Source organism: Haplochromis burtoni, unplaced genomic scaffold (genome assembly GCF_018398535.1).
Source record: "Haplochromis burtoni strain Fernald_Lab_line unplaced genomic scaffold, NCSU_Asbu1 Contig_3, whole genome shotgun sequence".
NCBI classification, from domain to species: Eukaryota; Metazoa; Chordata; class Actinopteri; order Cichliformes; family Cichlidae; genus Haplochromis; species Haplochromis burtoni.
The window spans coordinates 4,190,779-4,218,157 of NW_024582364.1; the positions used below are offsets into that span (position 1 = coordinate 4,190,779).

The 27,379-nt window shown below is 41.6% G+C and overlaps 1 protein-coding gene across 3 annotated transcripts in view; it reads left to right on the plus strand.

The window, feature by feature from the left end:
- Positions 1-27,379, plus strand: part of agap3 (ArfGAP with GTPase domain, ankyrin repeat and PH domain 3) — a 118,422-nt gene that overhangs the window by 43,251 nt on the left and 47,792 nt on the right. For 2 of the 3 annotated variants that reach the window (XM_005912600.3, XM_042219741.1), the window contains exons 2-8: positions 10,824-10,882; positions 13,303-13,390; positions 16,456-16,541; positions 19,942-20,083; positions 20,517-20,651; positions 23,986-24,113; positions 24,387-24,542. In XM_005912600.3, the coding sequence (XP_005912662.1) occupies positions 10,824-10,882; positions 13,303-13,390; positions 16,456-16,541; positions 19,942-20,083; positions 20,517-20,651; positions 23,986-24,113; positions 24,387-24,542 (794 nt within the window). Of the gene's footprint in view, positions 3,620-10,823; positions 10,883-13,302; positions 13,391-16,455; positions 16,542-19,941; positions 20,084-20,516; positions 20,652-23,985; positions 24,114-24,386; positions 24,543-27,379 lie in introns of all 3 variants that reach the window. The other variant, XM_005912599.3, reaches the window with a different exon arrangement.

Below are 27,379 nucleotides of genomic sequence, written 5' to 3' on the forward strand. Positions count from 1 at the left end.
GCCGAAATTACAACCTCTGACAGCCTGATATGGGATTCAACTTTGCTGCTGTACTCGCTCACTTCAGATTTTTCTGACGGTGCATGCGCTTGGTTAGAGTTTCCTGTAACAATATCTAAAATGCTTTTGATTGTTTTCATTCTAACACCGCTGAGTCAGTTGATAAAGAGACATAAGGGAGAAAGAAATGTGCCAAGAAACACTTCAAATATCAGGAATATCACACGTACTGTAGATGGCACACAACGGCAATAGCAATTGGAGGACTTTAGGGAGACGTTATGAAAAAACAAAATCAGTTCAAGTCAAATGCTGTTGAGATTTAGCGTTTGGCACACACTGCAGCAGTTGGGCTGTAACTTTCTGCCTCCCGGTTATTCTGGTTTCCCCACAGTGATGCACTCAAGGAATGGCCACTTGTTGTTGTTGTTGTTGTTGTTATTCTTCTTTCCTCATAAGCAGTGTTGTTAACTTCTGATTATGCATCTGTTTTAGATATATGTTTTTTGTCCAGGCAAATCACACCAGCTTTGAATGGTTATCCAGCCGATAACAGTACATGCCCAGTGAACATTTTCCCTTCCAGTGTGCTTTCTCTTGTTGACCACAAAGGGGCAGTGTTCCAGTCTTAACCACACTGGGTGCTGCAGAGTTGTGGGGGTAAAATCTGCCTTGATTCTTTGTGGTGCATGGCTGTCTAAATGAGCTCTGCCCATTACGCTGCACTAATGCACCAGAAGATTGAATAGGCCACGTAAGGCTGCTCAGTCTTTTTATTCTCTGCATTTAATCGAATGCCAGCATTCTCAGTAGCTCAATGTGCTAATTTTCTCAATGAAGTTAGATGCAGGACTGCCCACGCAGTGAATGTGTAATTATGTTTAGATTCAGAGAATGCCATTTTACATAATGTCCAATGTACTGCTTTCTGCCATGGTAACCATTAGTGCTTTAAAAAGAATAAGTTCCTCAACAAAAATAGCTGTCAGCCAATCTTGGAATTAAGTTAAGCTCTCCCATTGAGTGTAGGCTGTATAGTGGGAGCCACTGGAAGGTTGGTGTGTGGTTGTGTGGGTACTCCCATGTTACTCCGTGGCTGTGCTGCATTAGTATTCTCATAGATCCTGGAGCGAGGGAGACATTTTGACTTCTGCGTCCCCGTAAAAGTGTTTAAAACCTAAGCAGCGTATCCCCAAAGCTGATGTGTTTAGATGAATCAGTCAAGTGTCTAAATAAATACGAGAAAGTTTATAGTTTATTATTTTCTTCTACCATTGGTCAATCCAAATAAAATGCCCACTTATGGCTGTTTCTTGTGGCTTGTATTCTGTATATATCAGTGTGTAATCAGCAGAGTCTTATCTCGATCCTGTGTGTTCACTTTTGTCTGTTTATACCTCCGGGGGCTGTTAGCAACTCTGGTGAAATCATGAGGGCGTGTTCAGTGTCCTTGGGATCCACTCCTTGTTTTCCATGTGTCCCGGGGGTTGGAAGGCAGCTGAAAGTTCAAACAGAGACACACTCCCTCATGCTCTACATGGCAAGAGCTCAGAGATTAAGGGGTTTCTCTGCACCGCCAACAACAGGGATTGCTCGCAGTTTGCAACTTGCCAAAGAAGAAGGATGATTCAGTTTTTTTGAGCTGTAACTTTTGTGTCTGTTACAGATATGCCTTTGTTGCAAAATCAGCAGTTAAAGTTTTGTTTTTCTTCTGTGCATCTACTTGCTCGAGACAGGTAGAATAGAGCGGAGCAAAAAGCAGCTACCATCTAAATGCCTGTTTGATTCTGCTGAGGAAAGGAGCCAGAGGATGCAGGTGGCAGTGAGGCTTTGAACTAACTTGTTTGAAGTTGGTTTTTTTTCTTTCCTCATGTCAAAGGTGAAAGATTATACCTGGCAGAGGAATTTAGTCTTCAAATGAAGGACTTCATGAGCTGAATCTCAACTCTCTGGCAGAATGTAACACACTGGTTTCAGTGTGTTAATGAGGATGATTGTGTGAATCCGTCTGAATGAAGTGTGATGCTTTTCCTTAGCAGTGGGAACGTGGATGTGACCCCAAGGAGTACAGCTATAGAACAGCAGCAGCAGGAGATAACTGTATACCAAGTCTCTGTAATCGTGAAAGAAACGCATACAGATGTACCGGTGTCAGAGCTGGAAATGGGCCAGGTCACTCACACCCTGGTTGGGAATTGTCAGCCAAATGGAGAAATGACTTGTATAGTCCAAATGGAGAAAAGCCCGAGGTTGGGCAAGGCACAGCACGAGCTCAGCAGGTGGCTCTCCCTCAGTAGCGCCGGGAGGCATAGAGAGGAGGTAGTGGTGGAGGAGGATGAGGAGGAGTTGGAGGAGGTGATTGCGGGAAAAATGAAGACAGACAAGTTTTTTAAACCACCTTCAAAATACACAGGAAACTCCTTACAACAACACAGAGAAGTGGTAGAGCTAACAGCTCAACCAGACGCCAAGGAGCAGCTCATTCAGAGCTCAACATCGTGCTCTGCCACCATCCAGGCTAAAGGACTTGTTCATGGGAATCATGACAGTGCACCAGGAAGAAGGTCTCTGCCTTGGGCCCTGCTACGAAGGTCACATCAGGATGAAGCCCTGCTCGGCAGAAGGACGATGAGCATGTATGACGGTCCGGTCAAGGTCCAAAGAGATCGTCAGCCCGAACAAGAACGACGGCTGCTAAGGCCCAGGAGCGTTTGCATGCTTCCAGGCGCAGTCGCAGTTCTGCCAGAGCCCCAAGCCCAGGAATCCTGCAAATGGACAGGAAGTTTAGACAGCCACCAGCACAGGAGCAGGAAGGCTGAGCTAAGAGCAGTGGATGGCCTCAATCCTGTTGTGGCTCAACGGCCATCAGGCCCTGCGGAGGTGAACCTTAGGGTCCGCCAGAGGAGCTGGAAGCCCAGGCCCGTCAGTATGACAGTACTGGAACTAAAAAAGAGGGGCTCTGATGATGAGATAAACAGCGAGAGGAGTGGCAGCCACAGAGGTGGCGAAGGAGAGGGATTTTTCAAAGGAGGCTTACGATGGAAACTGTTTGGCAAAACCTCTCAAGAGAAGAACAAGGAAAAGCAAAATGACAAAGATGCTAAAATTTCCCCCAAAAACAACAAATCTGATACTTCAAGAAGTACACTGAGCTCTTTAAGACGGAGTTTTAGTCTGCGAATCAGGAGGACTCGTCCTAGGGATTTGGGTCCTGGGGTAGAGTCAAAGGAGTACTCTCAGACTAAAAGCACTGCTGAAGAGGCAACAATGCCTCCTCAACCCTTCTCGTACCTCACAGGAAGAAAGATTTCAACTTCCAGTGATCAGACGGAAGATGGAGGCATGCAGTACATTCAGTATCACAGCAGGGGGAAGGTCAAGGTAATGGAGGTACCCCTCCATCCACCAAAACTGACTTCCAAACCAGTTCAGGAAGAACAAAGTATATGGCAGCTCATAGCAAACCGTTTCAGGAGGAAAGACCAGCCAAGCAGTGGCAAAAGTGAAATTCAGCAGTCCCAAAGCAAAGACAGTGGTCAATATCCCCAGACTGGGAATAATAAGTCACAGCCTGTCACCATAGAGACTCTGGCAGGCATTGACTCCCACAAAGGTCAAGGTAAGACCTGCAAGACTGCTGATTTATTTCTCAGCTCAGTGCTCCATTTTATATACCCCCTCTTGCTCACTGCACAGAAAGTTACAGCTCGAGAGAAATAAGGAAGTGCACTTTTTTTAGGCCAAGCAAATGAAAAACATGTGGGGGAATTGTGAGTTTGGATGGCATTCAAAAAAAGTCCAAAGAGTCCTTTTGGAATTTCTATTTCGGGTATTTTATTTCTCCAGTGTTTTTCATGTGTGAACCTCAGTTCGTGTGCACATGCACAGCAATTACTTTGCCTTCTTTGAGGTTTTTGTAGTTCAGTCAAAAAGTAGGTGAAGTGAAATCACCAGTGACTGCAAAGAACACATGATAACAGTTTGTTTTACAGAGGGGCGGCTGTGGCATAACACAGTCCCCGTGCTATCTCTGTGTTATCCTGACCCAGGCCTGCTTATTGGTCTCTCAGAGACGCAGCTTAAAGAAGTAGCATTAAAGCAGTTAGTGGCTGTAATGGGGATGCATTTGGCAGTCTCGCAATGCTAAATTAAGAGGGCTTACATACTGTAATGATGGGGAGAGGAGCAAACGACTTAAGCGCTGTGTTTAAAGGTTAACTCTGACAGTGAAGTGTGTTTGTCCAGTTGCCTGGAAGAGCAGGCAGAGAGGCAAATATTTGTAACTATCTGAATTAATGGCTGTGATTTGCTGCGTTTTGTGCGTCAAGCTCCAATTTCACACCTTTTCAAAGAGACCTAATTAGTCGTCTGTGACAACCTAATAACTCCCCCCGATGTCAAGTTGCACATGTCATGTATATATTCGCAACTTTTGAACCAGCAAAACATTTCTTTTGTTTTAATTTTCATGTTAATTTGAGACTCATGAAGGGGCTGAGGTCAGACTTGTTAATCTCTTGTCTGTTTGTATTCTCTCATGACACGTTACCAAGGATACCTATTGATTTGTTTTCCAGAGTCAAGTGGTATTTGTCCATTTCTTCCACTGCAGTCAGTCAGTCAAGCTTCAGGAATGTAGGTGTGCCGATCAGCTTCAGTTAAGCTGGGTGTTCAATGCCCTGGGCGGGACTCTGCGCTTGTTGCTACCTGCCTAACTGTTGGTCTTAAAGTAAATTAAATCCAGAAAAGCCGAAGCCCAACTCTTCTGTGACTGAACGCTTGCATACACTCAGGCTGTACTTGAGTGTGTGTATGACGTTTGGGTGGAGGAAGGGAGTTTAACAGGGGGAAGAGTTTGAGGTGTCCCCACCCCCACCTGTCGAGTAAACAAAGCCATCCTGTTGGATCCAGGAGTGGCCAGTGAACTGTGTGCTGAAATGGGGAGTGGGGTGTGGTCTCTGGGGTCCTTAGAGTCGGAGAAGCAGTGTAGGTGGTCAGCGGTGCACATGTGTAGCAGAGGTTGAAATACTGCAGTGGTGCTGCAGATAGAACTCTACAGTAACCTGTACTCTAACCTGTCAATGTAGCTTGCAGACAGGAAAACACTCAGTGATGGGTATTTTTTGGAGTTACCTTTTAGAGAAGAAAATCCCCCCCACGAAGGTGAAATCCAGACTCATTTATCTTAAATCTGACACAAAATATATTCATGAGGATGGAATTCCCTTTGTTTCCCTTTCGCTTTGCCTCCTTTGATATTAATTCATGTGGTGCTTCCTGTATGTGCTTTACCTTTCAGATGGAGTGGGCCTTACTTTAAAACCTGCAGAGGGAAAAATAATTAGAAAAAAATGCTTTTGTTTTTGGCGTTCATATCAGCAGGTGTAGTTGAGTCCCCAGCAGGTAGCTGTGTTCAAGATAAATACACTTTCAGGGGAAGTTGAATAAACAGTGACACAGCGATAATGCCCTCTCAGCTGCAGCAGGACACATAGGGAGACGGCAAGATATTGAAAAACCACTGAATCGCAGACAGTCTGGTTAGGAGCAGAGGGAAATCTGTTAATAACTGAATGTAACTTGTATATGAGCAGCTGCCACTGCAAATCTCAGCTCCAGTACATTGTGTTTTTCAGAACTGTGGCTCATTTGAAGCAGGATCCTGCTGTTTCACCAAGAGGTCTACCAACCATTTGCCAAAAAAGCTGCAATTTGTGGATCTTCTCTAACTTTGCTTGCAGTTTCATTCATGCATGACTGATTCCTTTGGTTTTTGTTCTTTTTTTATTATTCCTTTTTGTAGCTGCAAAGATAACCTCTGGCACATTCCCTTCTTAATTTGACAAACTGAGTCCGTCAGCCTGGGCATTCCACTGCAAGGCTTCTTGAAAACCCAATTTGCAAATCTCATGTTAAATGTGAATTGGGATGTTCAATTTATTTTAAGGGGAAGTGATCAATGCCTTTCTGCAGACAACACAAGGCTCTGGGAGCTTTAAGTAGGCCAGACCATCCAGGTTGCATTAGACGAGCTCGGGGTAAAGATTTTCACCTTGTTCTCTGGCGACTGTGTTTGTCACTCACCTAATTTGATGGAAATGACTGGCTTGTGCTTGGGAGCTCAGCAGAAGAGAAGTAAGAGCTCTTATGCTTGTTTTTTTCTGTAATTTCTTTCTTTCTTTTTTTTTTTTGTAGAGCTACAGAAAGAAGGAAGATGCTGCAGGACCGTCTTTGTCATGACATGCATGATAAAAGTAGCCAGACAGGGAATGTCAGTTGGTGAATCATCAGAGTAGAAACACTAATTGCTAGCTAAATTCTCACTCTGTAATTCATGACGGAAGGAAAGTATGGTTGGAAAGTTGGTCAGAGTAAGAGTGGAAGTTTAGATCTCAAGGTTGTCCTCTCTCGTTCCCCAAAAAACCACTTCAGATTCACTGCACATTGGCACGCATGCATGCATGCATGTGCATACGCACGGACTTGCTGCTCACATTAGATTTTCTTTTCTCATGGAATAAGTCGGGGCTTCGCTTGTGCTTCGCTACCCTCAGACTGAGTGGTCATTTTTATCTGAGCAGACGTGAGTAGCGAAGTGAAAGACCTGACAAACATGCTGCCAACAGTTTTACCCTCACAGAGACAAAGACACTGGTGTCCTCTGTAGGCATCGCGAGTCCCGGGGCTCCCTTGTTTCCATAGGCATTCTGGGACACAGCGATATGGGGATGGTCATATTTAAAGAATGACGTAATGCTGACCACATGGATTCAATTAGGGGTTTTTCTTTTAGTGGGGGAACAGTTCGGTTCCACTTTATCTCTTTCGGGATGGCAAATTTCAGGCATCTTCACCATGATGCTGTTTCTTTGTTGTGTTCTTGATTTCACTATTATTTTAGTGAAAGGCACTCATTTTCTATTGCTTCCTTTTGTTGTTATTATTGTCTGTGAAAGAATAAGTGGTGCTGTTTTCCGGTAGTCAATGCGGTGCTCCAGAGATGAAGCGATTGTCAGTGGCCAACAACACAATTTCTGCATTGACCTGCGATGACCCAAAATTTCCTTTCATGGCTACACGTTAGTTGGGTTGAGTTTAAAATACTCCTTGTTTAAAATCTGAAAATCATGTTTTTTGGGGGCTTCATTTATCAAATATTATTCTTTATTCATTCTGCTTTATTTCACTAATAACCAGTTCTTCATTAAAAGGACAATCTAGGAACTACTTGCTAATGATATTACTGTACTGACGAAAGCATCTATGTACCCATGATGGCAGGCTTGTGCTAATGATACAGTAACAGGATGTAAACATTAGATGGGCTGTGATGAGACAGTAGAAAGAAAATAGTTCCTATATGAAAGTGCCGGACCATTTTAGTAACAAGGTCATGATACCACGTTTGACAAAAACATATTTGTTGGCACTTTAAGTACAACAAAAAAAGCTGCGTTGAGTTCCATTATATTCAAGAGAAAGCAGATATTACTACAGCCAGTATAAATGACTCACAATCTAGTCAGATAAATAGCAATGCAGCCCAGAGGAACATACAGAAAGTTTGATTTTGGGTGAGCTGTTAACAAAGCCTGAAAGACTGGCACCTTAAGATGGGTTCATGTAATTGCTATTTTTGAGCATTACCGCTGGTTGACCTTTCAATAACAAGAAACAGGAACTGTAATAAAATGGGGCGGCAGCCTTATCGGAGATCGCCTCAGAGAGCCGTGACCTGCATTGAGTTTCCTGCACTTAAAAACTGAGGCAGTTTGGATGTCTCCGCTCATGTTCTGACATGTCAAACCCACACTGAGAGGGCTTAACTGGAGGCGTGCTGTTTAAAGACTCCTCTGCTCCAAACAATGGTTGGTGAAAGGCCCCTGTGTTCGGGATGCACTCTCCTCTCCCACAACAAGTGAGACATCCACAGCAGAGTGACGCTCTTTGTAAATGGATTGGAGAAAAAGTCAAGATTTTAACTGATTTTTGTTTTTGTGGGGCTTTTTTTAATGGACAAGTCAAGGGGAATTTTTGGCTCATGTCTCCCCGTCTATGAGTCATTTATGCTTTTAGCATATTTTGGAAAAAAAACCCTGAAACATGTCCTATAATGACACTGGGGTCCTTACTGTTTATGCTTTGTGTCTTTTCATATTGGCATCGCCTGCAGCAAAAAGAAAAACCGCCATAGCTGTGTAATGATGGTGTACGAGTAGTTTAATTGTTATGGTTTAGAGATGTGGAGGGGGTTACCTGTGCAAGGCGGCATGTAGGCTCCTGTATTAGAGATGGTATCTTATTTGGGAGGTTCAGATGGCAAGAAAGCCTTGATCCAAAACAGGAAGGTGGTCTTTGTTCTAATAGATGTTATGACACATAGCTGTACTCCATCTCTGTGGGAAATGGGCACAGCTTGTGGAGCTGTCATTTGTTTTTTTAGTTCTGAGGGTTCACATTGTCCTTTATAGTGTTCTGCCCTTTTTCAGAGCTCTATTATCTAGTCAATGTCTCCAAATGTCACTGGTAAACCTACCATGCTGAATCAAGCCTGATAATAACTGCCTTTTAAAACAGATTAGCAAAATCCCTTCCTAAGATTGGGCTGTACATTGAAATGGCCTTCACAGACTGCATTAACTACTTCTTCACACTTGTGTTGTGTACAAATAAACAAATCTAGAGGAAACAGAAGAGTCGGACAGATTGAAAATCGTGGGGATCGATCCATCCATCCATGCATTTTCTTAACCACTTATTCAAATCAGAATCTGGGGGCTGGAGCCAGCTGACATTAGCTGACAAGCAGGGTAGTGGCTCTTGGGGCTTCATCTAATATCGCCGTTAGTTTTTGGTTTAAGTTGCTTTAATCAAAGTGCTTCTATCATTGAACTAAGCCTGAAAAACTGGCACCTTAAGATTCCTTATACTCTGAATGCAGGGAACAGTTTTTCCAGGTATCCGTTGTAACCAGCAGATACCTGGTCCAAGGTATTTTGTGATGTTTACAAATGGAGATAAACTTTTTAAAAAGTTAATTCGTCTTCAGATGTTAGCTGATGAATTTAAGATTGCATTTCAGTAAACGGGGTTCCACTTTTGAGGGGACCTGCATGCAGCTAAGGCCTGCTTGGATTTGATTGGTCGATTGAATTTGAACTAGGAGCGGACTATAGACTGAAATCAGAAAGCTTCCAGCACTAGAAATCACCAGAAGGTTCGAATTCAGCTCATTCATATGCAGATATGTTTCTGGAGGATTATAAAAAAAATCCTACTTTATGCAAATTATTATCACAGAGATATGAGATGCACTGATTGTAATTTTCTTGGCTGATTTTTATTTCTTATTTATTTATTTATCTACTGATTTATTCATTTAGTTATTTATTTAATTTTATTTTTGCTTATTCCAGTTTTCTAAGCTCTGTAAGGGACAGCTTATACAAAAAAATCAACTTTTTTTTCTATGTGGGATATTTTTACACTAAAATAAATTATTACGTTTCTTAATTTCCCACAAACTGGACATGATAGACTCTCACTGAAAGAACTGAGAATAAAGCTACAGATAATTAGCTAAAATGGGTTTCTATACATTTGCCTTTACTTGACATATTTTACCCTACCAAACAAAAGCAGGTTTATCAGATTTATATATCAACACAAATGCAAGTAACATAAATAATATAATAATTATGTTTATAACTTCATCAGATAGCAGCACGTGGAACCTTTGCTCTTTTTTTTTTTTTTTTTTTACTTGGCTAAACAATTTTTTTTCTTTTGTTCCTGCTTTGAGCCCTTTCTCATACCGAGTCTGTAGATACTGAGCTCTGGATAGCTTTAGCTTTAGCCACTCTTCCTTTATTAGCCTCTTTAAAATGTCCATGTTCAGCTGGGTGAGGGTGATTTAAGTGTCTCATTAGGTTTAACATTTCATGGCGGTTCCTCCATGGTTTACTTCTCCCAACTTTGTGTCTTCCTCAGAGCTCAGTAATGGCTGTGAGCAACTATTAGCCTGTGCTGCTGTGCACATGTTGCACATGCATAATCAGACATATGTGAGGCTGTCCTATTGGTCACCAGTCAAGAGCACAGCATGACTGTATCTTTTTCTTTTTACTTATTTAAAAATTCTACTTTTTTAAATTTTTTTTTTTTTTTTTTACCTGTCTTGTCCAACAGCATTTATTATCATAATTATGATCTGAATGCACTGTTTGCCATACAGATTTGGTTTGCCTAAACTCTATAAATAATGTTTTAATAATTCATATATTTGTATTATTATTCACATAGGATATGTGTAATTTAGCAATGCCAAAGCTGACAAGCAGGGAGGGGTTGAAGTGGTAAAGAGAAGAAGGGGGGAAATTAAAGAAAGATAAAAGAACAATGAGGGAAAATAGGAAAAAGGTAAAAATAAAAGGACAAACATTAGAACACGACAGGCCGAATGGCTATATATTCATAACTACACAACTTTTTCACTAAAGTTGGCTCTATCTATCTGCCATAAAACTTTGATTCAGTGGTTCTGGTTAACATGTGTGCAGGAAATCTTTTTTTAAAAAAGGGCAACAACCCCACAATTCCTTTAAAAATGTTTTACTGTAATTGACTGCTGTGTAAGTCGAAATGCTTGATGTGACTGGTGGAGCATTCAGCATAAAACTTATTGCAGACTCTTTAAATTCAGCCGCTAGCAAAAGCTGTCGGTGCCATATTATAGCTGGGGGTCAAATAGAACAGAACGCATATTATCGCTTAGTACTTTTTGCTTTTGTCATTTACGTCTTCATTTGTCTTTTTCTTTTTAGACTCTTTTGTCAACAGCCAGGAATGGACATTGAGTCGATCAGTGCCGGAGCTGAAAGTGGTGAGTAACTTTTTTTTGTTGTTTTTGACAATCCTGGTGTTAATTTGCCCTCAGAGGTTTCATCTTACTAACAGATTTAAATGTCAGTGGGAAAGCATGTTCTCGCCATGTAATACTAGTTTTGCATTTCACATGAGAGGGAACATTTGAGAAATTGGCTGGACTTTTTCCCTGGCACATAGTGGGTGATTTTTAATGAGATGCGTTGGCATGGCGATACAGGGTGGTTTTGCAGCAGGACACAGGATGAGTGACAGTTTTGGGCTAGGCCGGTGACACATCCTGGGTCCGCTCCCACCCGCCAGTGAAGCACACGCACAACCTCTGCCAAATGCACTACTAACATCCTCACATGATTTAATGCCTTCCCCACATAAAGACTAGCAGCCTTGAAAGGCTCCGCTCTGCCGTTCTCCCAGTGGATATGATATTTTCAGTGTTAGGTGAATTCATTGTTGTGGCACCTCGAAGAAGGGGAAACTTCAATGGGGGGATTCACAGCGAGCACAAAGACAAACTTCCTTTATTGGCTTCAAACACTTTTAAATGCGTCTGTTGCTTTTTATGTTTCTAAGGTGTTAATTGGCAGCTTCCATGCGGGGGTTTGTTAAATGGACCCGGTAAGACTAAATTAAGTGTCGCAAAAATAGTAATCATTCTTTTCAAAACTTTCACAGAGTTACCGTGCAGCGACAAGGTCGTGCTGAAAGGAAGTTGGTTACAACTCTCAGAAGCTTTTAAAAACGATAGGGGGGGAAAAAAAGCAGGTTTTGCTTTCTTCCTCTTTGATACCACAGTAATAGGGGTCAAAACAATTCCTGTAGATGAATTAAAACGATTAAAACCATGTGAGAAAACCTCTAATTTTTTTTTCTGCCGCAACAGTGAGCTGTACTCTGGTACTGTTGATTTCGTGCTGGTGACTTGACTGTGGTTTAATCCTGTTTTATTGTCATCTTTTGATCATCTCACATCAGAGCTAAACGTCTACAAAGAAGAGTGAAGGTTCTGTAGTAGCATAATGCTGATACAGCATTTCGAGATCATGAATCCTGTATACCAGCGGGCCACAAAGCCCAGCAGTTAAACAGCAGGAGAATGCTGGTTCTGTGGCACATTCAAAGCCTTTTTTTTGACTCACAGCTTTTACAGCACCACAACTTTTTGCTAACTTTGAATTTATTCATAGCTTATTCTTCTGGGTACCTCATGATATACATACTTCAGTTATAAAGAAGCTAGACTAGGAAAAGACCTTGAACACTCCTTTTCTCTTGTGCCTCAAACGTCCCTATAATTAGAACCATACCTGCTTTAACACCCACTAATGATCTGTGGAAGGAGAGGGCGATGGTGGGTAGAGGAGGAGCTGGAGAGGGAGGAGATGAGGCATGTTGCAGTCTTTGTTCTTCCCAGACATGCTGGCATCGTCAGCCCACCCTCAGCCATGCATCACCCCGAAGGCACTGCAGTTTGGTCTGGTCTAGACGGCAGGGAGAGGTAGAACAGGACAGACTACAACCAAAGTCGGGTGTAAATCAGAGGCACTTGGACAATATTTCAAACTCACTTGTCCTACGAAAGGGACCTTTACCCCCTTGAACACAAACCATATGGAGTTTCTTTTACTGCCTACTGCCTTCTAAAGTTTTTAATTTGATTTTCTTCCACCTAGCCAACACTTGTTTTCACTTCAGGCCAGTGTGTAATAAAAATCTACTTAGCAGAGAAGCTAAAAAAAATGGAGTCACCTTTAGGTTTAGTGTGAAAGTTTCATCACTTTTTCAAATAATTACACCTTGACCAATTTTAAGAGTAAAAAAAATAATAATAGAAAAATCACACCCACAAAACTACATTTTTCATTTTTTGAATAAGAAACTTGCATACTGGTAAAAATAAAAAGAGTTAGTCTTTTCAAAGATGCCTTAAATGCAGCACTTCTTCTTTTTTACTTATCTTCTTAAATGCACACACATTGAAATATATGCACAATAAAAATGCCCAGAACGTCAGTCTTTGATTTTTCAGTTGAGTTCTGATGGTATGTCTCTGTAGAAAGAATAATCTCTAAAACTTCAGTGACTCATACAGCTAGGATTTAAGACTTAGCAGCATAACTAAAGATTAGGAATTAAATAAGATGTGGAGATGGTTTTATTTCTGATATTATTGACCTTGATGCAGTGTTTTCCTTTTTGCCACACACAATTTGCACACACTGGGCTGAAAACTTGCAAAGCCTTTATGATTGAGGTTGAAGCTTTAGTTTTTTGGAAAGAAAATATAAAAAAATAAAACTCAAAACAGCACGGTTTATGCAATTTCAGTGCCTTTGTGGTAGGATTTTTTTTCTTTTTCTCTGTCAGGTCACTTGAACCTGTACATCATCTCATAGCTTTTTGCTCTTGGACTTGCAGGGGATTGTGGGAAACCTGTCCAGCGGGAAGTCTGCCTTGGTTCATCGATATTTGACAGGGACATATGTGCAAGAGGAATCGCCTGAAGGTAAGAGCCTGCTGAAGAAAGCGTGGGTCAGGAGGTGGATTACAAACATGATGCCCAGCACAAAGATCAGAGCATTGCAGATTAAATGCAGCATGTTTACCGTGGCTCTTTTGACCTCAGCGCCTCAGCTGCCGCAGCCTGTCATATGTATTACATTGTTGACGATGTGTGAAAAGCTGGTTTTGTCAGCTTTCTGTTAGGATGGGACGGTTGGGTGACCATATTTGGAAGAGTGTAATAGGATATTTAAATAATGAAGAACAGCACTGGTTTTTTTTTTTTTTTGCCGCTTCTGTGCGTATTTTTATAATTAACTTCCATTAAACTGTTTTGTTTTGGATTTTGTTAAGCTTCCAAATGGCGAGATTGATAACTGGCTCAGTTCTATTTCTCCCTTCACTGAAAATGGAGGGAAAATGACAAAATGTAAAATTTCTAGTAATTTGAAGCTCATTACTAAAACATGCAAGTAAAAGTGGCACTGTAAATGAAGGTTTTTGTCACACTCAGGTGCTTTTTACACATTTAAAAGCACTTGCATATGACATACACAAGCGAATCGCTTTATTCTATGTAATGTACCTATACTATACCTATATATATATATATATATAATATATATACACACACCACACACACACACACACACACAAACCAAGAATGCCCCCCTCTGGCCTGAAGACTGCGTCCTCTACAAATTCCAGCAAGATGTTGGCAAACCCAGAGTTAACTGATGATCTTTGAGGGGTTTGCAGTGTTTCATTTTAGTGTAATTATAGTGAGGATGAGACATGAAGCGCATAATTAGTTTCTGGCATTTTGCTGCACCATGGGAGAAGGAAAAAAATCCTCATAGCTTAATTAGTCCTTGAGAAATCAATGGCTGAAATGCTGGGGGAGGAAAAAAAACCCAGATCGACCCTTGTTGCTTTAATCAGGGAAATGTATCGGCTCATATATGTCCGTGTCCCTTCACATCGTTGCTCTGATACAACGTACCTGTCTGGCGAACACCGGGCACCTCATTGTTTCTTGCGCTTCAACACTGGCTTCACTCCAGACTGACTATTAACATTGCAGAGAAGCTTCACCCAGCAGAGGGAAGGTTCATCCGTGGCTGTTTCTTCACTGTTTTGTTCCTGGTCTTTTGCTATGATATCTGAAAAAAGGTACTGGGGTGTGTTACTATGGCAACGCCGGATGGAGCTCCGTTGGATTGTGGCTCTGTGTCAAGGTCTAAGCCTCCGTGTAAGCAGTATGCTTACTGCGTGTTAACCATGCCTACCAACTCACCGTCTCTCTGTAGGCTGTGTGTGCAACGTTATCACTCGCCTGTTTTTTTTTCTCCTTTATGAGACGTTGAGCACAAATTCACATTATTCATAATTAGTCTTCATCATGCCAGGAAGAGAGAGTGAGGTAGTCTGCCTCATTTATTCACAGCATTGGCTTATTCAGGCTCTAAATAGAGACGACGACATTCTGGATGATTATGTAACTGAGATGTTTGCTCTGAATTTCCATCCATGTTTTCTCCAGAGCCGTATGCTTTCATTACAGATACTGGTTTCTGAGAGTCTCCTCCATAATCCGTTCTGGAGTACGAACATGTTGCCAGCTTCCATGCAAACCCTTTTCTCTGATAAATCTTTGGTTTGCTCTGATGCAATCAGCATTCACACATACAGATGCATAGTTTCTCAGTGCTTTGTCGGAATCTGCAAAGCGCTTTGACTTCAGTAGAAAAATATAAATAAATAAAAAGCTGACTGGTGGTTTATGAATCTCTCTCTCTCTGCATGTTATGCAACCAGCATCCAGCAGGCTTTGAGAGCCCGTGCAAAAGGCTGGGAGAATCCCCGATTTGCAGAGCGGGCTAAAATCGACTTAAAAGCGTGGAAGTGTGGCTCAAGTGCATATGTACTGCACGCTGACACAGGAATAGTGTCCGACTATTAAAAAGAAAAAATCTGGGGCCCCGCCCACTTACAGCTCCTCTGATGTGTGATCTTTAGTTCTGTGGGCTAGTTTAACAACACGATTTCCAACCTGTTCTTACTCAGTCGTTCCAGGAGTGCACACATCTGCTGCCTTCAACATAATTTTCCTTTTTTTTCGGGGGGGGGATACATTTCACGATCATTCGTAGACCTTTTTAAATGTGTGCCTTATTCAGTTTTTGAAACGGCTTTTGGCATATTATTTTGTATTCATGAGACATCGTTTTCACTCCCAGGGACATCTCTAGCCTCACAACTTTCTCATTTCAATGTTTTTAATCTCCACAGGATCGAGAACCATTCAAATGATATGCAAAATCTAATTTACAGCGTGGTTCTCCCATTGGTGTAGTCTTTATCTGCAGCCAGCTTTGCTAACGGCAAGGAAAATCTATTTGGGCTACAAAAGAAATGAAGAAAAGGGGAGAGAAACTCAAGGCAGTATGGATGCTACGTTCTTAACTTTCCACCAATTTTTCTGGGATGTGACTTAAAGCAGAACAGTTTCGGAGTCACGACACATTTACTGGATTCTGATGTTTATCTCCCATTGCTTCCTTTCCATCCTTTTATCATCTTTTCTAAAATGAAGTCTATTTGTCTTAAGATATCATTTATTACAATTAGCCGGAGAGTGTTTGTGAAGCAAAAGTCGGGCCTTTTCGTGACTCATGGAAGTGCAGTGATAGTGGCGCTGAACTGGTTCCCTCAGCAGCTGTGCATTTGACACGCTAAATGGCAATTTCTCGCCCACATAATTGGCTCCAGAGAGACCTGGTTTCCTGTCAGCATGTGATCCAGGCAACACCGTGTTCAGCAGGTCTAAATTGAGAAGCTGCACTTAAATTCAGATGCATATCAACAAACTTTTAAGAGCCATACATTTCAATTGCTTTCTTCTTCTTCTTCTTTTTTAAATTATCAGTGGGTGTGAAATGTGTCTGCTGTCTTTCCTTTTTTTTGACAACCCCCTGGTGGTTGGTTTACGTTCTAACAGACAATTTACACTTTGATTAATTGACTGGCTGTGGAGTAAACTCTTGGAATAAACATCTCTTCCTTTAGGTGGACGTTTCAAGAAAGAAATTGTGGTGGATGGACAGAGCTACTTACTTCTGATCAGAGATGAAGGGGGGCCTCCAGAATTGCAGGTAGGATCCTTAAAAAGGTCTCTTTAATCAAAAGCTGCTGGGTAGAAACTGTCAAGCTGACAGAGCCTGCTTAGAGACAGACCATTACTTCTCTACAGGACTGTTTGGAGCAGACAGCACTCTGTGGGTGTTCTAACAAAAGCAACAACGGATCGATGCAAAAGCCAAGTCGAGATGATTTTTGTGGTCAAAGAAACAACGCCTAATTATCTTATTAGTATGTGAAATCTGAAGAGTTATGGTTAATTTTTAGGAGAAAATGTGATGTTGTGACACGTGTTATGACAGTGCAGCCATCAAAATCTTATCTTCGATTATTTGTGAACAACGGAGGGCCCAATTTTGAGCTACTGCAGGACTTTGTGACATTGGCTGTCTCCAATTTATATACTTTATCCAGTCTAAGAAACTATGAAGCTGAAGCATCAATGTCTTGATCAATCATCCAGGTAAGGAAACCCCAAAAAGTTTATTCTGTTCATCTGGACGTAGCATTTTCGGTGGGAGAAACATTTCATCGCTCATCCGCGTGACTTCTTCAGTCTTAGCTGACTGCAGGTTTCCCCAGCTTTCCCCAAGAGTACATTTGCAAAAGGAAAATAGCACCACTGGCAAACAATCATCATGATCAAAATGCTTTCCTTTGTAAAGCACGATGTTAGAAATGTAGTAGAGAAGTAAGAAGAACATTGTCATGCTACTTTATTATTTATACTTGAAGTAGAATAAGTAAATCCACTTAATTATGGGAGTGCCTGTGATCACTGGCACTGTTTGTGTCAGCAAAGCATGATATCTGACAAATCTCCTTGTTACACCCTGTTTCCACCTTCACTCCTACAAGGCTCTACTCAGACCGATTTCCATAGATGGGAGGATTCAGTTTCCCATAACCAATCATGAGAGACTAACGTGCCCCCCCCCCCCTCCCACCCCATGAATGTAACCTAATTTCAAGTCCACCTTGATGCATGCTAATGGCACCACACTGTTATACAGCTGCATAAACCGTGAGTTTAGCCTGTTCCTTCGTTTAACTGCTGTGCCTCAGGGGTGCCAACAACAAACATGCACTGGCCGTTTAAATTTAATATCGCTGTTGTGGCACAAAGCTTGACTACAGCCCATGTCAGTGATTGGCTAATTGGCACTCATGGGACACCTGTTTTTGTAACTGAAAAACTGCTGTTTCATGACGTAATGTCCGGCCAATGAACACGTCCAAAGAGCTTGACTCATTCAAAGCTGGCGGAGCTTTACTTATAAACTTATCTGAACTGATGACTTCCTCATGAGGTCACAGAGGAATGTGACGACATCTACGGTACCTTTTTGTCGCCTAGCGGCCGTAAGCTCTCGAACACATGGAGGAAGGGTTGGGAAAACAAGGGGCAGGGGTCGTCACACTCCTTACTGTACAAAGTCGGGCTTCTAGCAACACAAGCTTGAAACATAGTGTTTGATGACATGGACAAAGAACAAATATAGATTCCTTAAATTTTAGTGAGATAAGAAAAAAAGTAAAGTTAACCCTTATTTATGTTTTTTTTCCATTTGACAGCAGTAAAAATACCATAAAGGCCATTTTTTTTAGCTTGAAATTTGATGACTTTCTTAAAGTGCCCTGATATGCCACATTTGCACACAGAGATGGCCAACTTCTGGCTAACCCATCTAACTAATTTTTAAATAATAATAATACAACAGAATAATAAAAAGTCCAAACTTTATGTCCTCCTTAACATTTGTACTTCATATGTACTTAACATCTTCCAAAAGTCATCTAATGGACGGGATTGAAGTGTTCACCGGGCTGATTCTGGCCCCCAGATTTCTGTTTGACACTCCTGTCTTAAACCAATAACAACATATAAAAGGGGTTAGGGTTAGAAAAAAATCACACTGATGTAAAGGTCTAAAAAACACGTGTCAGATGTGATACACTTGGCGTTACAAAGTTAATACATGCTTTGTGGTCACCCATAATTACAAACTCACAGATTTAACGTTGGTTCTATTGCCCACTTCTTAGACATTAGGATTCACTCTTCCCATTCTCACCAGCATGGTTTCCAGCTGCAGCAGGCAGCTGTTTTAAGCAGAATCTGTGATAAGCCCAGTGTATACTAAACACCCCAGCACTAAACAACAGTTGAGCAGTGTTAGCAACAAACACACAGGGGCACATTTAGCAGGTAGAAGGCTTTATATGAAACAGGACCCATTTGCCTGGTGATCAGAAACAAATTAATTGACTTTTTATGTTCACAGGTTATACTTATTGGCCCCAAGTTGGCTAGTCACAACATCTTTTTATACACTGAGTAATATGTACTCAGTTACTTTGCACCCTTAAAGTAAATAAACTCTCTCACGTGAGTCTTTCTTCTAACTGCAATGTTATTAATATTTTCTGTTGCTAAGCTTACATAGATTTGATGAGGGATTTAAAAAGATTCAAATGTAATAATCGGATTCAATTAAAGGCCCAAGTATCAAAACCACCAGCCCCGGAGAATATAGACAAACTTGCTTGTGGCTTCATTCACAGGGTTCAGTGTTTCCGGTGTATTTACCCTGCAGTTGTTTTAGTGGCTAGTGATGCCTGGCTTGGCAAAGCTCCGATTTACGCTTGCATTACGCTCGGCGAGATTAGGGAATAGAAATGAGTGCAGCTCAGTTGTCAGCTGCCTGTATAATTACTGGCATAATTAAAGGCCTCCATTATGTTCCCACTCGCAGGAGGCTGAGCACAGTTGTGGTTTGGAAGCTCGATTTGCCATTCAGTCCCTGTGGGGGTCTGGGCAAACGTAAAAGCTGAATAAAGAAGAGGGCATTACAGGAGAATAGTTTGTCACTTGATTGTCACCGTTACTAGGACTGTGGAGTCAGCTTAGCGTATTTCCTGCTGTGGATGTTGAATCAGATTGATTCGCTCTGCTCCCTGTTGGATCATAAACTAACCAGAAATTCTGATATATATAGAGATGACACAGAAAATACACATTTTCCTGTATTATGGTAGCTGTGGGGATAAAGAAAGCAGATACGCATTCAGTAGTAATCATTATTCATTCAGTCTGTTCACCTTGGTCTGGTATCTTGCCTAAAAACATGTTTCAGTGTCCTAAGATTGTTGCTACACTGCCCCCTTGTGTAGATATACATGAAGTACAATAACAGTAAAAGTGCTGCAACCTATTATAAGGTAAAATGTATTCATAAAAGCTAAAACAAATAATGGTTTCCATCCCTGTCTCCCATTATCCCTTTTAAAATAAAATAAAAATAGTATATTTTTGTGGTCAGTGCATCAGCGATAATAATGCAAACGTTCATTTGTGCAAATGTTCTTGTGGTAGCTTTTTTCTTTAACACATTACCTCTGCTCTGCCCTCAGTTTGCTGCCTGGGTGGATGCAGTGGTTTTTGTTTTCAGCCTGGAGGATGAGATCAGTTTCCAGACGGTCTACAATTACTTCTTGCGCCTTTCCAGCTACAGGAACACAGCAGAGGTCCCCATGGTTCTCGTTGGAACACAAGGTGCTTGCCCTGCATCTGATATGTATATACAAATGTTCTTTATTGCCTCTTACATAATGAAACTATAGCTGTTATATGCTATTCTTTAATAAGTGAGGTATATTGAATTTATATCTTAATGTCAACAAAAGTCAGGAAAAGACCAAAACAGTTTTTGTGGTTTGAGTGCCGATTTGTTTTTGTGCAAAACGGACCTCTGTTGCTGTCCACAGATCATTAAAACACACCAGCAAAGCACGCTGTTGCACATCAGTACCCATCAGTTTTGGAAATATGGAAATATGTAGGCGTCTTTCAGATTCTGAGTATATATTCGGGACTTCTCTGTGGGGGTTTTTGGTGAAAGCTGTTGACACTGGGTATTGCCAGCTTCATTTATGGAATTAAATGTTTGATCCACATCTTTTTTTTTTTTATTGCTCTCTTCTGCTAGATGCAATCAGTGCTGCCAACCCCAGAGTGATTGATGACTCACGGGCCAGAAAGTTGTCAAATGACCTGAAGCGCTGCACGTACTACGAGACCTGCTCCACCTACGGCCTGAATGTGGAGAGAGTCTTCCAGGACGGTGAGAGGGGGTGTTTTAAAAGTGCAGATAGGTTAAACAGGAAGGTGTAAAGTGTAGCTTGAATGTAATGACGTTTTATTTTACAGCCCACTTTTAGTTCGATATACTTAGTAGGTTGTTTATCCTGCAACGCTTCAGTCAGTCGAAAGAGCAAACACTTGTCAGCATTTGCTAATTTTAGAATAAACTAGTTCTTCAAATGTAAGGATATATGCTTAGGAATGTTGCAAACTTTGGATAGGCATTTTACATTTTTGCTGTTTGTAATGACCTTCATCTAAATTGCCTTATTCTCAGGTTCCATTGCAGGCAAAACATTTAAATTAGCCTCATTTCAATTCCACATTCAGACTTCCACTTAGGATTTCTTGACAGTTTCTTGAAGAAACATTTAAATTGCAGTTTTTCAAATACCGGATTTTGTGTGAATCCGACTAAGATATGCAATCTTGTCACCTCCTTCCAATTTTAGGAAACACGGTCCAATTTGGTATAACTTGTATTTGCAAAACTACGAGCCTAGTAATTAGTGTAACCCTTATATTACACCCTCTGGAACTGGCTCAAACTGGCAGGGAGGGCATTCACAGAAGAGTTTTTCTCAAAACCAATGTAACTTAATAAAGCTGAAACTCACAAGTCGGCCTTATTAGTGTTAGTTATTAGTGTCCTGTTTGCTGTGGAGGTGCTGAAAGGTGCAAAAAAAAAAAAAATGAAGGGAACAGGAGGTTTGAGGGAATAAGCACATTTTTATAGCCTGGAAGGTCCAGCTGCCAGTCTGCCAATGTCAGCCAGTTTCCCCCTGATGCACAGCCTCCACGGTGTGATGCCGCTCCCTCACATGGGAAAATGTTGGATCAACTCAATAAACTTGGATCAACATTTTCCTTGCTTTCCCGTGTAACTTTGTAAAGACGAGAAGAATTTGTGTTGAAATTTCCATAATGACAGTTGTTTCTCTGTTTCTCTTTACCTCAGGCTACATGCAAAGTACTATAATATTTCACATTCAGTAACATATGATTGTCAGTACTGCAATTAGTCATTGTGGAAGTTAGATTCATGATCAAGGCTCGCATGTAAATGTGGACTTCATTCAGTTCGGCATAAATGGCGGAAAAGCACCATCTTGTATATTGTCTCTTTTTCAACTTTCTGGAAACTCTTGAGTTTTTCCCTGAATCCATAATTGAAGTCATGAAACTGTTATTTGGAAACTCGGCTGCTTCAACTCTGGCACATTTTCCCCTCGGGCGGCAGCTCTTTTGAAAGGCTGTCATCCCTTCAGAAAACATCTGAATATGTAACGCTGTGTTCACTTTGCATTTAACTGACTGTTGATGCGCAGGGACGTTGTCTTCCCCCCCCTGCCTTAATTGCTTCCTGAAGCTCAATTTGAAATAATTAAAAGAGATGAAGGGAGCGCTGGCTGTCTGGAGAAGTCGCCCAGTATCACTCGCACCCTCTTTCTGTATTTGCCATGCTGCAGCAGGCAGCCGGGTGTTATGGTCCCAGCTGTCAGCACGACTTCAGATCATCTCCCCTTCCCTCAATGCTAATTCACGTCACGCAGCCCCGAACATCACCTCCCTCCTTCGACGTCTCGCGCTCCACCCAGTCGCGTGTGCAGCAAATGAACGGTTTACGCCACCACCAGCATAGCCAATCAGGCTGTGACACAATAGTTCCATTTGGCTAACATCACACTATAGAGCTCCATGAATGACAAAAAAAAATTAAAGCAAGTCATTTTGTATGATTACTTTTCTTGGTAACCTTATTGTCCCAGGAGACATGCATAAGCAGTATGTTCCTTATTACCTGCCTGGAAAACAAATGGCCCGAGGAGGTCTAGATAATGTGCGTAGTTGGGAGTGCTAGTTTTCTTTCATTGCTTTTACTCTACAAAGACTTTTTTTTGGCATTTGAATTGCATTAAGACTGAATGTTGTGATGCTGTAGTCCAAATCTACAGCAGTCACAAGGTGAGATGCCTGATGTAGTTTTTCTTCTATCTCTTGCTCTAATGCTGTCAAGAAAGAGTGGAGAATTTTACATACATGCGACCTTTAATAGCTTTTGAAAGAAAGCTATGCAAGTAAATGCATCAATCTGCTATTTACTATAATTAAAATAGAAAATTATGTCTGCTACTAGCATATCCCAAAGTGAAACTGTTTCTCTAACTTTTTATAATTCTGTAGCTGGTTTATACCTGAAACACATTCTTACAGTCATGTCTAAGACTGGTAGCTTGCCAGAGCCAATTCCTGTTAATCTTATTGTACTGTTTTGGACAGTCTATTTGGGCACTCCTCAATCTCTTTTAGACCCCGTGCACTCATATGGGGAGATTAGATCTAGTCTTTTCTGCACCTTTTACTTTCGCACTTTGTTGAGCAATGACTTTATTGTGTTATGCTGTAAAAGATACCCATTGTGCCAATATGAGGACATACTCTTTTTTTTTTTGTTTGTTTAATAACAAGAGGATCTATAATGAAGTAACAGCTTCCTGTTCAAAGAGGAAGTTGGTTTTTGTACTTATCAGGTCCAACTACTTAAATAACTGGGAGAAATTTAAAAAAGCATCTCAGACAAGAGCTCGAGTCTCAGGAGATTCATAGTGAGTGAACTGAGCTAAAACCCCAAAGTGTTCTTCAATTTTAATAAATATAATATTTTTGTGTTTGATTTGATGTCTGAATCGAAATAAAAACAGTCAGGTTTATTTGTCAGTTTTTGTCTGTAAAACACAAGGATGCCGCTGACGTGTGCTGATTGGTTGTAAATATTGTAACCAACCTATCAGCCGACGCATTCCCTCGAAGGCACTCAGTTTTGTTCAGTGACCATAACAGACATCTGAACTAAAACCATTGAACTAAAACAAAAACTTTTGCTTCAGAAACAGCTGACACAAAAGCTCAAAAGGGAGCGCTATGGGTCCAGAAAGAGGCTTTTGGTTCTGTTATGTCCCTAAAACTTAAAGTATTTTACTAAAACCTAAACTCCATAAATGTTAAACATAATAAAAATTCATTTTATTTCTGTTTTTACTCCCATGAACATTATATTTTTTGGCTTAAATGGCATATTTATTCTGGACTGTCGCAGAGACCACCTGTTAAACCTGAAGTTGAAGAACGGGAATTCTCTGTCTAGGAATTCGTTGAGGTTTCCCACTGTTGCTCAGCAACCGAGCTACTCTGCATCATCACACGTGATCCTGGGTTTCACATTCTCACAGTGTAACCCACTAAATCCCTAAAAACTCTCCCAAGGTTGGCTGACCGGACTAGTTGACCGTATCTTGCTGTGTGTTTGCCTCCAGTTGCCCAGAAGGTTGTGGCCATGAGGAAAAAGCAGCAGCTCTCTATTGGTCCATGCAAATCACTCCCGAACTCTCCCAGCCACTCATCAGTCCCCGCTGCATCGATCCCCTCTGTTCACATTAACCAGGTAAGATCCAGATATTCACAGCCCACACTTAAATCCTCCACGTGAATATGTAAAAAATCTCCAGTTTATGTAATTCTTCTCATGGTGATTGGTTGTATTGTTAGTGAGTGGGTAATTTTGTCCACATCATATTTTTCCTAAATTGACCTGGTTCTGTCTCCCCTGTTGTTGTTTTTTCTTTTCCTTTTTTCTTTTTACTATCCTCTCTCCTCTTCTTTCCTCCCGCTTTTCCTCTGATTCTGTCGGTTCGTGTTAATCCCTCTCGCTCCCCAGGCGGCCAATGGTGGGGGTGCATTCAGCGACTACTCCTCCTCCGTTCCCTCCACCCCCAGCATAAGTCAGCGGGAGATGCGCATTGAGACCATCGCTGCCTCCAACACGCCCACGCCCATCCGCAAGCAGTCAAAGCGCCGCTCCAACATTTTCACAGTAAGTATGCGACAGCTGATGCAAAGCAACACCCACTCACACTACTAGGAGGCATGTTGCCGAGCGCACTTTTTCCACCAGAGGGAGACAGGTAGCTCAAAATGCATAAAAAAGCCACCTCTCCTGCCTCCGATGCAGGCAAAGACAGTGTCTTGTTCACACAGCACAATGGGCAAAGGAGAAAAAGACAAAATAAATCTCATTAAATCCCTGAAATGCACCAAAAAAGAAAAAAAAATAAAGAAATAAAATGAAACCTTAAAGCAAATATCAAAGATAAACACTGTGGAAGAAAAACATTAACTCTTTTCATGTCCTTTTTCTTTTCTAATTGGATGTAGTGAGTGCACATGAATTAAGTTCCTCATCTCACCCATAACAAACTGGGCCCTCTGCGCTGTCTAAATCTTTGACCTCCCTCCCCCTACCCCTCTTATTTTTGCTAGATCCTTTCTTTGCAGTGACTTCCCTTTTGGGGGAGAGACGGCAGCGACAAAACCGCCAATGCCACTTCTCCTGCCCCGATCAAGCTAAACTTTAAAATCCCAGCCAACCTGTGGCCCGTTTACACGCTGCTAATAATGCATGCTGGCACCCTTAGCACCCCTGCTTCAGACAGAAAGTGCTCTAACTGGCCACTAATCAACTTGCTGAGTCCCCATTTTACATTTGATTTCGATCGCTAAGATTAACTACCACACCAGTATCCCGACACCCCTGTCTGCCTGCTCTTTACCCCATGTCCTGTCACATTTGCCCTTTGCCCTAACCGATAGCGTATGTGTGCACTAACCACTCTAATTTCCTTAGCTGTCCTAAGCTTGTCTTTTACTTGTAGCCTCTGCCATGTTTTTCTACCCAGCCTGTTCCCCTTCTCCCCCTTTTCTCTTCCCAGCCTTCTTCTTTGCTGCTAAGCCTATCCTAAACTCGCTTAGCCGGACCTGGGCCTCCTTAAGCTCAGGGAGGTCTGCAAAAAAAGTACAAATCAGCAAGCTTTAAAATCAGTACAAACAATTCTCTAAAGTTCCCTGGTTGGGGAAAAACAAATTCCCCTGCGAAACCAGTGTCTCATTCACATGCCATCTTTGTATCCAAGTTTTCAATTTTTTCTCTGCAGAACTTTTTGAGCTTTATGAGACAGATCAGGCTATGTGAGATTACCCCTTTCCCTCTCCCTCCCAGTCATATCCCCTTTCTTTCACCAATCTACCTCCCTCTCACCTCTTGCTGTCACCTGTTTCCCATCTCATTCCTATTTCCTCTCTCCTCTCTTTCTAACCAACTCCTTCTCTAACCCTCCCCGATCTATCCCTTCCCCTCCTCTATTTGTCCTACCGCCTTCATCTTGTTGCCCCAGCTGCTGGGGAGCCGCAGGTTTTGTGGCCACCGAGCAGTACAGGCTGTGTGCTAGCTCCCCTTGTTGTCTCCCTTCCCCCCCGCTAGGTAGTGACTAACCATGTCCACCAGAGAAATGAGCCTCTCCCAGTCCGCGTCATGGAGATGCCGAAGCACGCCACCTACCCAGTGTGGGTGCCAGAGTGGCAAGCCGAGCGGGAGTTTCAGCTCATGACCTTCTGAGGAGCAGCGAGCCGAGGGAGGGAGGAGGGAGGGGGAGGGAGGAGAGGAGGAGGAGGAAGGGACGGAAAGTTGACGGGGCGATGTCGACATTTCTTCAGTGACACTCGAAGAGAGCAATGGGCTCAGGAGAGGAAGACTTGCTTTGCAAAAACCTCCTTGCCATTTTACGAAAAACAGCAGAAAGAGAAAATATTTCATCAACACAACAATGCCGAGGATGTTCCTTTCCTAGCTTTGCACGTCTTAAAAAAGAAATTGGTATCTGTGTTACAAGTTCACAAAAAGTTCTGCTGGTAGATCGCAGGTTGCCAGGCACAATCTCGAAAGTAGGTGAGTAGATTGTAAAGCAAATCTCAGAAGGCCTCAAGAGAAGCTCTCCAGAAAAATGCCTTAATGTCATCGGTAGACGAGCTCTGGCAGATCAACAATAGACTCTCTTTAGTCACTACATACGAGGTCCGGTCCTGTTATAAATCTGAGATAATAGTAACACATGTAACAATCATGGCACTGGCATTGGGACTCTTAAAAATGAAGAAAAATCCTTTGCATTGTGCAGTTTACTTAGATAATGCTGCTCCAAATATACCAGATATGGTTTACGTAAAAAGAAAAAGCCCCTTGAAATAGATCAGTGCTTTGCATTAATACATTTAGATTTTTTTTTAAAGTAAGTAAATAAAACTCAAAGCTTTACATCAGAAGATCTTATCACTCCGTCTTTTCACCACCCTCACAAATCACCAAACCACAATCATTTCAAGCCAGTTTCCACCATAACTGTCATTGGCCACTAGGTGTCAGCACAGTACACGTTATTCTTTCCTAGTGCTTCCATAGTCAATAACTAAACAATGTGTTTTGTAGTCTGTCTGTGGTTTCCTGAGGTCTTCAGGTTGTCTGTCCCCTTTTTGTGTTGAAAAGCACACTATTGAGGAATATAAATGAATATTACAGCATTTTTATACTTAATTCCATCATTCATTCGACCCATTTATTAATGTCCGCCATTCAGTGTTTCTCCATTCTGTATTTCAGTCCCTGAACTTGTTTCTCGTGTGAAACAAAACTCCAACAACAACACAAACAATATTCATTTGACACTGTTTTTTAATATTTGCAGATTTGTGCTTCTGTTTCCAACCTTTCTTCAACAAAAAGGGCTTTCCAACTCCTTCCGAATTAGAAGAGCATGATGGTTAAAAAAAGAAAGAAAAAAAAAAAAGAGTCCCCCTGCTTTGCCAGTCCTGATAGAGAGG